Source organism: Vanessa atalanta, chromosome 11 (assembly GCF_905147765.1).
Source record: "Vanessa atalanta chromosome 11, ilVanAtal1.2, whole genome shotgun sequence".
Lineage (NCBI taxonomy): Eukaryota > Metazoa > Arthropoda > Insecta > Lepidoptera > Nymphalidae > Vanessa > Vanessa atalanta.
This window is the reverse complement of record NC_061881.1, coordinates 12676637-12692949: the sequence shown is the minus strand read 5'-3', so window position 1 is coordinate 12692949 and position 16313 is coordinate 12676637. Positions and strand designations below refer to the sequence as shown.

Here is a 16313-nt window from a genome sequence, read left to right as displayed (position 1 = left end):
AAGTAAAATTGGGATAAGGGCACGAGGATTATGATGATGACTTAGGTCTTTGAGCAGGACAGTCTGTGTAAGCACAAGGGATACAACGAAGCAGTTCCCGAGGTGGTAGCGCAGTGGTTATTTAACAAATTAACATAATTTAATACACCAGTGCAGTGACCACTTACCATCAGGATAAAATGTTTGTATGTATCTATGTGATCTCCTTAACTAATGAAACAATTCTAAAAATGTTTCCATTGGTAGCTACAAAAACTACGAAAAAATGTACCGCCTAGTCTATTTAAAACCTGAAGCTTTCATCGGAATGATTTTCAAAACTAGGAACACAATAGCGATTTTATGCAGAATAAGTGGAAATCTTATTGTAAGTGGAGGTAAATTTATAACACCAAGTTTCCGGTTTCGCAAACTCAATACGTCCTCCGTGGCGTAAGGTTGGTATATTTGTCTGCAATAAGATTCCACAGATATTTATATCTTTGACTGAAAATTTAAATACACATTATAAATAAACCATGGAGTAAGTATTTGTTGATTTCCTTTCAGAACATATAAACTTAGTTCTGATTCTCTCTTCGTGGGTTTTATTGATCCCATCTGATCTGGTGGTGGGATCTGCCTTTCTGATGTTTTTCCTACACTTTGCTCTGTTGGACGTGTTTTCTTCGAAGACTTAAGACACGTCCTCTTGACCACATCTATCAATCTCGTCTTTTGTCGCCCTTTCGGTCTAGACCCCGTGATGCTTATATTGACCACAACATTACGTTTGATAATGTATTTAATTTGAGAGAATATATTGATTTCGCAGCAGTAAAAGTTATCAGTTTTATGAAATTATTTGTATGAAGATAGCCTAAAATGTATCTCATATGCGTAACCCAAAACGCCAATAGTTAGTTATTAAGGTCCATAGTGTTGAACGGTGTTAGTTCTGAGTGCACTATTAAGCCAGGGTTCATAGCTGGTCTAATGTGTCAATTTATTTAGGCTGGAATCGAACGCGCATTTACACACGATAGCAGTTGTTAACAGGGTTTATAGCACTTCCGTAATGCGATAGTTAGTGTTTGTGCCAATGCAGCCTACGCCCTAAGGAAGGAGAGACGCGAAATTATTGTAAAATCGACTAATTATCTGAAGATTACATTCTTTATCCGTAGTACGTTATAAATTATGTATGTATTAGATTAGTAGAAATCAAAGTGCCTTATAATTTGTGTGTAAATTCATCTCTTTATCCCCCGTTTCTACGTGACTTACTTAAAGATTTAAGAATTTATATAGATTGTGTCACGGTTTACTTTTAATGTAATCCTTTAATCTAAAGTTTCATCTTCTTTTGCCTCAATTTCATATTCCGATGGAAAGAAAAATCTTACACGACGAGAAGTTTTTAACCAAAAATCATTAAAAACCATTGAAATAAGGACTGTTTCGGAGTATTAAAAAAAATTAAATTGACAGAAAGCCCTAATATTCGTTCACTGAGCTGACACAAACAAGGTAAACCTATATTCAATTTAGATACATTTTTTTTACAGAGTACCGGAAGAGATCAGACTAGAGTGGAGTAGTAGTATTTAGTAATTTGATCTTTTATTTTACGATTATAGCATAGATATTATGAGCGCCAATAGGTCAACGATACACGGGCCGTAATGTGAAAGTCGCAGATCGTGACCCCCTGCCTTACCTATTGTAATCTACCACAAGCTTTGCGCCTGAGACGAAAAACAAACATTAGTATTTTTCTTATAAGAATTAAATCTATTATTCTGTCTCTCTGACATTGAAATCATACTAAGCTCTCTTGAATGTAAACAAAAATAAATACTTAATCAAAATTATTAAATTGCCATAAATATCTTATTTAACTGTACCGTTCTTAATACGTGCACTCCCGGTGGTAACTTTAAATTTAAATTTATCTTCAGAGCATTGGATAAAGTTTATTTCAATTTAATTTATTATATTTTTTTTAAGAACTACGAGTATTTACCATTAGAGTATAGAGTTTTACAAAACATTCTCGTGAATGTTGCAAATAATTTTGACAAACTTAATAGAAAAACACCGTTCGCGTGTGACTCGAACCGAATCGCTCAGTTATTGGATATTACTGTTAACCGTTTATTACCATTAGCGTTTAGCTTTGGCTAACATAACTTTATCGTTTTAAGAGCTATCAGCTTGCTGGTGGCCTAATGTTTGATACTCGGACACAGTTGCACAAATTGTTCTTAATTATGATACTGTACTGGACGAGGATTATCTATACACAATAGAACGATAAGCTATAACACCTATAAACTTGGATAAGTTGTTGCGCAATATGGAGGCACAGTAAGACGAATTTAAATGGAGTACTGCTTCGAAGTCATTCTTTTTAGCACAACAAGTGCAACTTTGCATGAAGATAGCCTAAAATGTATCTCATCTCATCTTGGGGCCGACGAGTTCTCGAATGGCGACCATGGACCGGAAGACGCAGCGTGGGTAGGCCCCCCACAAGGTGGTCCGACGACCTGGTGAAGGTCGCGGGAAGCCGCTGTTTGCGGGCTGCACAGGACCGGTCGTTGTGGCGATCTTTGGGGGAGGCCTATGTCCAGCAGTGGACGTCCTTCGGCTGACATGTATGTAAGTGCAACTTGATTAGATACCTTTATATTATTAAGTCTGACTTTGGATGACTCGTACATGTCTTTATATCTAACGTTAAGTAAATTCATCTAAGAAGTAGTTCCGACTTAACTTATGAAGTATGAATAATTCTAATAATTATTTTATATGAAACGATAAAACTTTGAGCCATTAAAACTAACTATAATCGTAATTATTTTTAAAACATGCCTAACGCTTATTGGTTACAAAGAAATATCATTAATGGTATTATTTAAAAAAAAACGACAATAAATAAAGCTAGTATACGTTTATGAGGTATATAACATTGCTTTGAGGGATGTAAACAAGAAGATGAAAAGCTAAGCTACCAAAATGTAAGAACCTAATTAACAACATACAAAGGTTCTATTAGCATTAACGTAGAATCTCACGCAAAGAAAAAGAACAAACAGAGCAGAGACGATGGAGGCGGCTAAGCAATGACAAGTAATGGTATAAATCACAAAGGCCGTATATAGAGCACGAGAGCACGCCATAAACGAGCGCCACACAACGACCGCCGCAAATTTACACTGCACTCCACTGGCAACACTGACTATTTCACTCATACACACAAACAAACTTATTATTTACATTCAACAAGCGCAGCGTGCAGTCAATTGTCAATGTTATCACAAAGCGATAAAGGTAATATTTGAGTGGTATATCACTTTTCCAATTGTAAACATACGTTTGTTTTTCAAGAACACTTCTGCGAGTTTACTTTCCTAACACGTCGAAGGATTATAAACTGTAGTATGTTTAAAATAACATCCGAATTTGAATTAATTGGGAACAGGATCAGCGTGTGGGCTAAGCCCGAAGGTGATTTTGAGATTTATGAAGTGTTCGTATGTAAATTTTGTAGTCATTGTCTCATTCACTTAGACGGAACCTTCTTTAATAAACAAGTCCTTTAACAAAATCTTGATTTCATTATGAAAACTAGGGATGGACGACAAAGAATTTTGGAATAAAATATTATGGAAATAAAGTCCAAAGTGCTGATTACAAAAGTGATTCCATTTGTCAAAATCCTTGAAACTAATTTCATATTGTAGTACAAAGTTTCGAAGTATTCCTAACAGGAAATGAGCGCTTTGCAACAAAACTGGCGACAGAGTAAACAAAGGGGAACTGTAAAATATTCAGTGTGGTCGGAAATGTGAAAAACTTCAGGAAATTTCGTAATAAACGTCAGAACGATGTGACACGTTCTGAGTCTTCCGAATCGAAGCTGAGACAAACTACAAGACATTGTCGTATAAGCGAGATTAAATTGAAAGTCATCATCGAAATGTTTATTTAAAAAAACGAAAACTCATAAATCGAATGAAATTCTAAAATGTTTAGACATTGGCACTGTTAGGATTATTGACCTATCTTAACGTAACCAGTGCTACCAGTGCACAATACACTAAGGTGCTAAAATCACAGCAGCAGCGCAGGGTTTGGTAGGTGAGCTTGACAAACTCAAGAGAACATCATCATCGTTGTAAATATCCTATCGTTCGATGCTACACTCCATTATTATTTTATGAATATTGCATGGAATTTGAATATTTGATTGTGTAGAGTGTTTGAATTTCAAAATGAAAACACGTTCGTTATATTTTTACATTGTAAATGTATTTGCGTTATATAAACGGCAATCACAAACCTAATCATCTATTTTAAATACAATTATTGTTTCCGAAAGGTGTGTTTCCTTAAGCAATACAAGTGCACTGTACGACGCCTTCAATAAGGTTAGTGCGACGCCCACGCAAGCCGTATTCGCATGTGACGGGCCGGTCACCGCCTCTCTTTCGAGTAGTGTCCATATCGGGAAAAAATATTTTTGGACATTTATCATATACCATTTAATTATTTTTTTATATCGAGGTCATAATTTATTTCGAGTGAATCCTGCACCCCGCAGTTGAGACTAGGCCTTTCTTGAATAGGTCAAGCAAAAGAAATACAAATTAAGTTGGTGGTGGGTGGTAGGGCTTTGTGCAAGTTTGTCTGTGTAGGTACCACCCACTCATCAGATATTCTACCGCCAAACAACAGTACTCATTGTTGTGTTCCGGGATGAATGGTGAGTAAGAAAGTGTACCTATAGGCACAAGATACATCTTAGTTCCTAAGGTTGGTAGCGCATTGGCGATGGAAAGAATGGTTAATACTTGTTACAGCGCCATTGTTTATGGGCGGTGGTAACCACTTACTATCAGGTTGCCCATTTGACCGTCCGCCTACAACACAAAAAATAATTATATCATACTAATAGTATAAATGCGAAAGTTTGGATGGATTTGAATAAAATTTGGCATAAAGCCTAGATGGTCCAGTGGTTAAAACGCGTGCATCTTAACCGATGATTGTGGGTTTAAACCCAGGCAAGCACCACTGAATTTTCATTTAAAACCACGGGCGGAAACTAGTTTATAATAATTAAACGATAATTGAATATGGAGTGGCGCGCCTTCGTGGGTGAATAGATCTGTCATCTTTTATTTCATGTGTGTGACGAAGACGACTCATACTTAATGACAACGAAACAAAAATAATATCATTAATTTTAAAAATAATATAAAATGATTTAGTTTTCTTTTGGTTAGAATCTTATATATTAATAGCGTAAGCCGATTTTTGTCCCAGTGATTATGCGACGGTGCAACATAAAAAACGGCTATGGTCTCATTTTGAAAGTTTCCGGCCAGAGATGTGCAAAAAATAAAGAGGATTCTCGATGCTATTTACTATATTATTTTAAGAGCGGAAAAAATACTACGACTGTAAGAATAAAAAATGACTAACGTAACCAAAATTTAAGGAAATTGTTTTCGAAAAAACTCCATTTCTAACTGAACTAATGTATACTATTTGACATTAAAAAGTTAATTCCATAAAGTTTCATAATTTTGGCGCCAAATGTAGATGAGTGTCATGCAGTTTCGAGATTCCAAAAAAAAAAAAAACTTTTGAACAAACGCGAAGTTTCCTCTAGTGTTCATAAATTGCGCTAAATATAAACAAAATTTTAATAGTCACGACTGGACATGAAATATTCCTCAAATACATTCCAGCGGGGAGTCAGTAGGGCATATCTCTCCGCCCGCGCTTTAATTACTTAAACGTCCATTCAGACTTCAGTTAGCATACGTATAAATAACAATCACTCCACGACCTTTGCATCGGTACACTTGCAATAGCCATGCAATCTTTCGACTTGCTGTAATTATAGACGAGACTTGCTTTCGAAGCCACATTTTGTAGAATAAAGTGTATTGCTTCTGCTTATTTCAATAATAAACATTAAAACCTTGGTGGTAACGTTTTGTGCAAGCCCGGTTAGGTACCACCAATCATATATTCGACCGCCAAACAGCAACACTTAGCATTGTTATGTTCCCGTTTAAAGGGTGAGTAAGCCGATGTAGTTACAGGCACATGGGACATAACATCTTAGCTTCCAAAGTTGGTGGCACAATAGCGATATCGGGAATGGTTAATATTTCTTATAGCGCTGATGTCTATGGGCGGTGGTAACTACTTACAATGAGATGGCCAAATGTGCGTAAAAAATGCATTTTATAAGGTTATTATTTATTGAAGGTAGGGAAAAGTTCCTATCGGTTCCGAATTTAGAATCTTCCGAGAGAACCGGCAAGAAAATCAACAGTTACCCTTATTCTACTGTTTTGTAAAAAAAAATTTAAACCCTTGAATTTTAAAAATTAAAAACATTTGCGGCATTGAATTATAGAAACGAATACATTGTCTACACACGAGTCTACATTGATTTTGAACATTTTTATGTTCTAATAAATTAATCACCCTATATTATATGATACATATTTAATTTTATTTAATTAAAATAACATTTTATTTTATATTCCACTGTTTTAAGAAAGATGCAACAAAAACCTATATGCATAGAATATGCTTGTAGCAAACGTGGTATTTATACATTTACAAGCAAGTAGTAACTTCTTTTACCAATAGTAATTTTAAATGGAATATCCATGTGATTAAGTTTTCAACAAAATATTAATTTATTGACTACTATTAAATATTTGCGGAACCTTATTAAATAAATTTACACTGTGCCCCAGGAAGGGTTAATTGACTTTGCGGAGTCGGTAACTCGGTGTCATAAGCTTACATTTACTTTCCGTGTTTATGCAATGATTTGTCACTTATTCTATCAATATAATCAATCTTAAAATGTTGCTAACTATAAATTTACTTTAATCTTCGAAAGTGACATTCAAAATTGCTCGTAAGACCCACTGGAATCGCGTAAATGTTGATTTAATTTGATTCGAATAGAAATTGAATACTGGCGTTGTATAAATGTGTATAAGATAAATACAAAGGTAGCATTTAAGTTGTAAAACCGTCGTTGTTTGCTATTAATTGTTAAGTTACGCGCCCCCGATTACGAATAAACTTGAGTCACATTTGCAGTGCACCCATTAAAATAGCGAGTCAGCCGAGCGGCATTTGTATCCGATCGTGGTCGAGACAGCGGCCGCGTCTTTTTGTTTTCCGTCGTATGACGAGAGATTTTATTTCCACCAATGTTTTTAACGAAGAGAGACAGTCAAGCAAATCAATGAAAACGCCTGTATAAATATAAGTATTGACGGCCGGCATCGAGGCTTAGTTTTATAACGACTTTTTACGTTGTTTTTGTAGTACAAAAATGAATTGATGATTCACACGAGGAAAGGATGGCTTAGGGACCTTGATTATAAGGAAAATTATCATTACACACATATACAGATATACAGACATACGCCTATACAGACATACGTGCTAACATAAAACTTTGTTTTTTTTTAATACATTACTTTCATTGGTAAAAAAAATAGTGTCTTCTTTTGTGTTTTTGATTATTATTATTATTTGTTAAATATAATAAAAGAAACAATTATGTACCTAAAATCTGGGTACGAACAGATTTCCAAAACACAGCTCAAGCTAAAATTGTAAACAAAATTTGTGTAAAACATAAATAAATAAGCATTGGAACAGAATAGTGACCTAAATGCCACAGACTAATCTCACCTTACTTGGGGTTTAAACTTGTTTCATACCTAATCTCGTCAAATTTGGCTTAGGCGTAAAACGAAACAGACAAAAATAATGGGGGTTACAAACAAACGTACGTGACCTCTAAAAACTTTACACTCTTTTTAGGGTAGTGTTTTAATAATAAATGTATTTTAAAATTTACAAGGAAGGCTTAATCGCTCATTTAATGGCTCAAAACACAGCAGGACTGATTCTCGCGGCGAGTAAATATTTGAAAAGCATACACACACGGGTGGCGACTGAAATAAACGTCCGTCGAGGGTATTGATCAGCGGAACTGACACTAGGGCTTCAGTAAATACCCGAGGTGGATCTCATAGTAACTTTTACATTGCTATTAATCTTCCAGGAGACGTACGATTGTGCAAGGAACACTGAGTGAGTGAGTACATTAATTAAGTTTCTACGGAACTCACGGATACTTATTTATTTTGATTATCTTTTATATTGCGTTCGCATTTGTGTACATTTATTATTGTATTTGAAATATTGATAAACTATTCGTAAAATATAATATTAAATAAAAGTGAAAATTAATATTACAAAAATATTAATTATAAAAATACGAATAAGACAAGTTTTAAAATATATATTAAATTTTATAATATACGATTATCATATCTTATAGACCAATAAAATTCCTTTGAAAGTTTGTTATATTTATCCGATATTATTATTACAAACTCAACATTCTTTGACTCTACTAAACTGAAGTATTTAACAAAATTCGACTACACTTTCACAAACACTTAAGCCGGCGTAATCGAGTTCGCTTCGATTAATATTCGAGTAATTAGCCGGCTTATGACATTATTGTGTTCGTTCGGGATTGCGCTAAAAATATGGCCCAATGAATATACAATTATATTTAATAATATTTCTGCTATAGCTTAATAACCAGTGACCCCGTTGAGAGAGCGCGTGGAAGTTTACGAAAGGTAACTTTCAAATATGTTTTTTTCGTGTGATTCATTTGTGTATGTAATTGAACCGAATACTTATCTTATAATCACAGGAAAAGAGACTTTTGTCCAGAAATAGGACTGTTAAAGGTTAATACTTTACTATAATATTTGATAACTTTACACAACACATAAAAAGGTCATAAAATAAAATATTTATTACTCTGCCCATACTTGGTTTGAAAGTACAGGTAATCATAAACATCGTACGATTACATTACAAATTTACATGCATACATTAACTTTATATTAGTAAGTTTGACCGACTACCACGAAAGTTGGCGCATTTTTATCATGGAGAAGATTTTTATGCCAAGCTCTTTGTTGTAACTAGCCTCTTGATAGAGATGCAGTACATCGACTTCAATCGCCACGAAATGGTAAGCATATATTTGAGCTCAAATATAGAGCTTATAATCCAAATTACCAAATGCTTTGTAACGAATGCAGTTCATCGGTAAATAAATATATATATAAGCACTGTTCTCTTATTAATTTTTAATATTGGAGTGTTCTATTACTGGTATAAAATAAAATTGCGATTCACATCACAAATAATTAATAACAGCGGATAGATTCAATGAACATTTAATATCAAACATGAGTGCTAAGTCCATAGCTTGGCCCACGCGTGTAGTCCGCTGATTAATAGGGGCCAGCAAGCAATTAGGCGCAACGCGAAAATAATAAAGGACACTCGGTACCTTTGCACTGTTCCTCTCCAACATTATTTATGCGAGCTTAGATAATATGATATTCATGAAAGTTAAGTTATTAGTAATTTTAGTTAATTTATCGACTGAATAAAATTGCATACATTTACTATTAATAGAGAATGTAATTATGAACAGGCGTTGAAAATTTCATTTTATTATTAATTTATTGCATAAAAACTTTATTCATAGTAGCGCTATGTAACAGATTTATTATAGTTTCAGTAAAAGAAAATTGACCAATACTTTAAGGAGTCGGATAGATCGCTCTGAATGTGATATAATATTTCTTTATATGATAATATCATTATTTTACAATATTTATATGTGGTGGTAATGGTTTTTTTTATATTGTGTACTTCTTGCCCTTATAAGTACAAAAATTAAACGACGCAATAGTTGATAATGGCGGAAAATTAAAGATGCATGAAAATCTTAAATCCTGAAGTTATAATAAAAAAATAACAGTGTTTGTTGTACATAATACATTATTTGTTAATTCCGTAGCTACATGCAGAGTAATAAAAATTGTACCTGCACTACTTCAGTACTCTCGGTAATTTTAACTAGAGAGTAATAGAAAAAGACGATTTTTAACCATCAATGAACCAGTGTAATGCGTCAATATAAATAATAAAATCGACTTTTTATATTCACCAAGTAATTCTTGCTATTATAAATATGGTATATTATACCAGAAGACCTAATAAAAACAAATCTAACGATTGATTTAAACAAGCATATATCGTATGTGTGCAAGTCAATTCTATATAAACATAGATTTAGTAATAAAAATTTAAATAAATCGACTTAGAATAAACAGTGTTGAGTAATGGACACTGTCAGTTAAATAACTTTATCTCAAATTTAATTCCACGCAAACGGAGTAGCGGGCACCGAGCACAGTACACAGCTCATCAATACAACAACGTTAAACTGAGTATTGAACTGAGTAACAAGAAACCTCCCGGGAGCCTTCGAACGCCATAAATCCACACTGGAACGCCTTTTACGATCGCGTTCAGACTACGACGATTGAACAGCTTATTCTATTTGATTGTTTCGGTTTGTTGATAAATCAATCTTACTATCTAAAGCCACTAACCGGCATTGGAGCCGCGTGGTGTTCGAAATGGAAAGGAAGCCCAACAGTGGGACATTTAGAATTACTCTTCACTTTTACTTCTCAATGAATAATGCGCTGATTAAACGTCCTCCAAGAACATATAATATATCAACTAGAAATTTAAAAACAAAATGTCTTATCTGTGTTTAATTTAAACTTCCCTATATGAGCTGTTGCTTATAATTAATTTACTTTTAACATACAGTCGTTGAATTGAATAATATATCAAAAGTTTAGTAGTCCATTAATTTAGATTTTACTTTTAAACATCACCTACTAAATAAAAGGGGCTTTACCTGTTGCAATATCTTTGAAAGGACGAAAAAGAATACATTTTAAATTCAATAATTATACTTATTCTAGACTATTAACAAAATAAACGACTTCCTTGTACAAATGGGATACTTTAGGTGGACTACGGCTGTTCTATTTGTGAAGGTCTGAATGAATCCAAACCACATTCATTTCACTTTTAACTTGGTGGTTGAACTTTGTGAAGTCTGGTAGGTACCACCCACTCATCATATATTCTACCGCCATACAGCAATACTTAGTATTGTTGTTTTCCAATTTGAAGAGTGAGTGAGCCTGTTCCAGAAAATTGGTGGCGCATTGGTGAAGCAAGGAATTATTCAAATTTCTTACAGCGTCAATATCTAAGGGTGGTGGTGACTACTTACTATCATTTGGCCCATTCGACTTTTCGCTCACATATGCTTTAAATATTTAATATATCTAAGAAAAATCCTCAAGAAAAAAAAAATATTTCACCATTATCTAAACATAAGTAGTCGTTTTATGAACGAGCACATTCACAACGTCTTCAGAAATCGATGTTTCATACGCGGACGATATCGTCCCGTATATCTTTCGTGGCCACTACTCAATGAATAAATTGATCTCGGCATATGGCTCTTATACTGCTCTGAATAAAGGTCATATTGTAACAAAAACAACGCTTGACCCACGTCGAATATTGCAGTTTACTCAATCGAACTTTGATGAATTATGTTTGGATATAATGTAAAGTTAATATTTAAACCTAAACGCTCTTGAAATAAAGGTTATAATTGTATGATAATAATAAATGTATTGCGAATAAGATCTTCGTTGAAATTTAATCAGAGTAAAGACATATTTATTAAATATTTAGCTGTAATAGTCATAAATAATATAAGCTTTGTGCCAAACCCTTTGGGTATGTACCACACATAGATCATATATTTTATTTCGTATTGTTGTGTTCCGGTTTGAAAAGAGAGTAAGCCAGTGTAACTACAGGCACAAGAGACATAATATTTCAGTTTCCTAGGTTGCTGGCGCAATGGTTATGGGTATTGGTGACCATTTTCCATCAGGTGGCAAAAAAATGACCGTCTACTGATGCCACAAAAATATATGTTACTTGGATCAATAATAAAAATACCGTTTACCATTGCATTTATAATTATTTATTTATATTACGGTTATTACTATTTTGAGATTCTTTAAAATGTAATTTAGTGCATAATTTGGTTTAAAATTATTTGATTCTATTACCTGTTGGATAAGAAAATCTTAGACTCCATATTTAGCAGCTGATTGTTTTGCAGTGCAAGGATTTTTAATATCTTCTTGTTCTGCTCGTGGCAAAGGCTTACTTACCATCACGAGGTCAATGTCCTCGAAAATAAATAAAAAATAAACAGAGTCCTCACTTGGGAACTAAAAATTCTCTTAAACAAAAGAACTTCAATAATGTTCTTAAAATCTTGTACGTTTTGGTAACGTTGGTTATTTTCCGACTATTGCATATTTGATGTGGTTTGTACACGGACAGGGAATTGGGAACAAATACGAGCGAACTTTAATCAAACAAGGAATTCGCATTGCGGTACGAAACGCTAACTTCTTGGAATTCCGTATGTTTTATTTTTGGAGGTAAAAGCGACTTTAGAATAAAGGTTGAACAATCGCCTAACTGTCGTCCGAGGCTTCGTTCGCGTCTAGGGGCTAGTCGTCAGGTTTTAGGCATCAGCCTATGTCCTTCATCGGGGCTTAAGATTGCTTAACAAATTTCATCAAATTCGGTTTGGTGGTTGTGGCTGTCAAAAAGACAGAGAGAGAGACAGAGATACTTAACTAAGGTAAGGAACTAAGGACGATTGTGTTTTATATTTGGCTATTAGCCTACTTCGATAAATAGACGTCTCACGAACTGCTACTTCGTCCATCGCGCCGCACGTTCCCGTGGCCCGACATTAGCAGAGACCTAAGCTATCAATATATATCATATAAAAAGAAAACTCCCAATGAAATGAATACTTTAAAAAAACTTGTTGATAATGAGGAACTATTTTTTTAATTTTTTAATTTTACAACATCCCTTGGCTCACAGTTGCCCGTGAACTGAAATATTATAAATAATAATTATTTTTATATCGTTACATACTGATTAGATACTTGGGCAAATATGAAAAAGTAGCTTTTCAACTTACGTTATTACATTTCCTAATACATTAATTTATTATTATAAGAATATAATAAAATATAAAAAATTGCGCCTATTATAATTGATCTCTTTAAATCAATAAATGAAATCAATTATTTAAAAAAATATTTTTATTTAATAAAGACAAATAAATATAAAATTTAATAATTAAACTTCTCAACTAAGGTCATCACTCCAAAGAGAACAAGTATGACTAAATTCGTGATATATGATTTGTATCATCGTTCATCCGATTCAAAATCAAAAATATGAAATCGTCATTATACAAGATACATTATATTTAAAGCTACTTCTGATTCGAAACGATAGATGAAGCAAAGAGCCGGTAAGAAATTATTATTATTCTTTTTCATTAAATAGTACAATTAAATATTGGTTTATATATATAGTGTCAACAAATAAGATTGATTTGCAGCTTGGTACTTTATTGTTGGCACTTGTTTCTGACATAGTATCATCAGTGGGTAGCGAAGGAGTTTAATAGGATAAACGTCATCAAGAAAAAGTTTTTAAAGATACAAACAAAGTAACTCCTGGCTTTAGATAGTATATCATGAAATTAATTAAACGAAACATAAACAAATTTATTAATAACAATACGTTATCTTAATCACAACAATTATTACGCATGTTATTAATATAAAATAGACGATAACACGACGAAATTGAAATAAACAGATATTTATTATAAAACTATGACTTCTTTTATCTTTGAACGAATGTTTTTTTTTCACATCATAATCGTACGTTATCGTAATTCCACTTCAGTCCGTCTCGTCATCAGAGGCATCATAATATCCCATGCAGTTGTGCGAGTGAGACCACGTCCCCGTCAGTTCCGTATTCAAAACATCCACTGTAATTGAAGGAACTCGGGATTAGGAAATCGGAACTCGTTGCGTTGTCCTAAACATTCCTAATCGTCTGTGTTTCTCGTCGCTTCTTCTAGAACAGTCAACAGTTTGATTTTAGTAGTTATCTTCTTAGACACAGGTATACTCTGCAACGTACTTAGCATCGACAAGAGAAATAATTTGTCTTCATCATCGTCTTCGTACTTCGCTTTTTTTGCTCGTCTGTACCTGTCCTCTTGCAAAGGGTCATCGTCGTCATCTTCTTTCTTAATGTCTGTAAAATCTGGGACTTCGTAGTAAATATAGTCTGGCGCTTCATCGGAGTCTCTTGATATAACGACTTTACGAAGAAATTGTAGTTGTTGAAAATGCGTGTATTCAGACTTCCTTGGCCCTGGAAAATCTCCAGCCTTTAGCTTCTCCTGTCTTTTGAGCTCACGTGTGAAACAGCCTCGAATACCTTTCCATTTTTTTTGTAGCGTTATTTCTGGAATTAGTTAATTACAAATTGATCGAATATTTCATTGAATTAGACAAATATATCTTATCTTATACAAATAATAATTTCTACAAGTTATAAATAGATTTGATGAGTATGCATATTTTAGAAAAATATAAAAAAATAATAATATTATCGAGGTCATTTCTATACGTATAATATAATTAATACGGTTAATTATGTTTTTACGTCACGATAATGAAATGAAATAATTTATCAAAACAATTGTCATTGCATTAAGTATGTACCGCAATAGATAACTAATTCAATAAACGTTCATAAAGTACAATAATATTGTAATGAATAAAAAATTTAAATAAAAATAAGTTTGTTATCATTATAATAAAACGATTAAAATGTCATTGTCACTTACCGGCATTTCTCCGCTCCGTAGCTGTCAAGGACTTGCCGCCGAATATATCAACAATGTCATCCCAACATTGCTTTTTCAGTTCTCTCTTAGAATATTCTTCTAAAGTATTATCCCATAGAGGTGGTCTGTTTTCTATTTCTTCTATAAATCTTTCCGTATCGAAATTATCCATATTTCAGTAAAAAAATATTTGTTTCGCGAATTATAAAACGTTTTAACGCGTCCAATATCGCGACTGGTGGCCGACTGGTTGTGGAAATAGATGCGTGGCCAAAATGGCGGCTGGTGCTGAGCGAGTGTGACGTAAAGCGCTGCTCGACACAGCGGTTTGGCAACGCCGCGCAGTTGCCGGTCGCGTTGTAGCGGAGTATTTTATACCGACTTGGTCACGTCGCCATTTGTTGCGGCGTATTTTATATATTGCATAATATTTTTGCACTTGCTAGTTTGTCTTGAACAAGATCTATTTTAAGAATTCATATTGTTATTCTTTAAATTATTAATATGAATCGGAAAAATGTATATATATATATATATTTTTATTAATCGGTGCTTTAATAATATCATTGTAGAATTTAAATTTGACTGCCTTGTTAGTTAGTGGCTCTAAGGTCGAAAAATCTCGAGGTACTAGAGGTCTGGTTAGTAAAATGTTATTGGATATTTTCGTCAAAAAATTCTCGCGATCAGTAGATTTTGGATGTTGACTATTCCGTGTCTCAGGAAGCACGTAAAGCAGTTGGTCTCATCTAAACTCTCATCGTATTTGCAGAAGTCATCTTCAGAATTGAATTTTTTTGCTTACAAATTTCCACAATAATAATAACATATTATACTAAGTAAGAATATATAATGAATGTAGGTAATTTTAAAATTAATCACTATGATAATATTTGAACTATGAATATTATACTTAATTAAGAACTTTTGCAAATTTGAATAAATTTGCAAGATTATTCCGAACTCTGCGAATATTACGAACGTTCGGTAAAATAATACGACACGATTCAGTTATTCTAGTAAGTTCCTTGATGCTCTTATTTGCAATATGCAAATAGAACCACACATTTAAACTACCTCGTCTAGCAGCTAGCTTATACGGATCCTGAGGTAAGCACCGGCTTCGAATACGGAGTGAGAAAATCATTGAGTTTGTTTTTTAAAGAGTTAAGAATAATACACTACCCTGGTACGGAAAGTAAGAAAAAGATTTTCCAGAAAATAATAATATTCTATACCAACCTTTAAAAATTACAAATGTGTTCGTTTGCATGTAAGAGGTTACTCCAGAAACTAAACAACAGAGTCATTAAGAGTCAGAACATTATTCATGAGTGCTATATGTATTAATTATATTTATAAAATATAATTTTCTTTGTTAATGTGTCCTGCATGGTTGTCTAGTCTCGGTCAAGAGGGACTGAGTGATCGGAAATTGCAGGGACTTCTTATCTGGTTCAGTCTTATTCATTTGTTGTTACTTTACATCTTGTTTAATTTTTTTTCAAGGTTTAGATAAACATTATTGAAAATTTTCAGA

General features: G+C 33.5%; 1 protein-coding gene across 1 annotated transcript; it reads right to left on the bottom strand.

The window, feature by feature from the left end:
- Positions 1-13809: 13809 nt before the first annotated feature.
- Positions 13810-15039, bottom strand: LOC125067148. The gene is made up of 2 exons (XM_047675527.1): positions 14774-15039; positions 13810-14388 (listed from the first exon to the last, which is right to left on the bottom strand). Exons 1-2 carry the CDS (start codon positions 14943-14945, stop codon positions 13964-13966), a joined length of 597 nt encoding a protein of 198 aa, XP_047531483.1. The 5' UTR covers positions 14946-15039; the 3' UTR covers positions 13810-13963.
- Positions 15040-16313: the final 1274 nt, after the last annotated feature.

Coding starts and splice junctions, on each gene's coding strand:
- LOC125067148 (XM_047675527.1), bottom strand. CDS start 14,945: ATGGATAATTTCGATACGGAAAGATTTATAGAAGAAATAGAAAACAGA. Junction 14,389..14,773: donor TACGGAGCGGAGAAATGCCG/GTAAGTGACAAT, acceptor AACTAATTCCAG/AAATAACGCTACAAAAAAAA.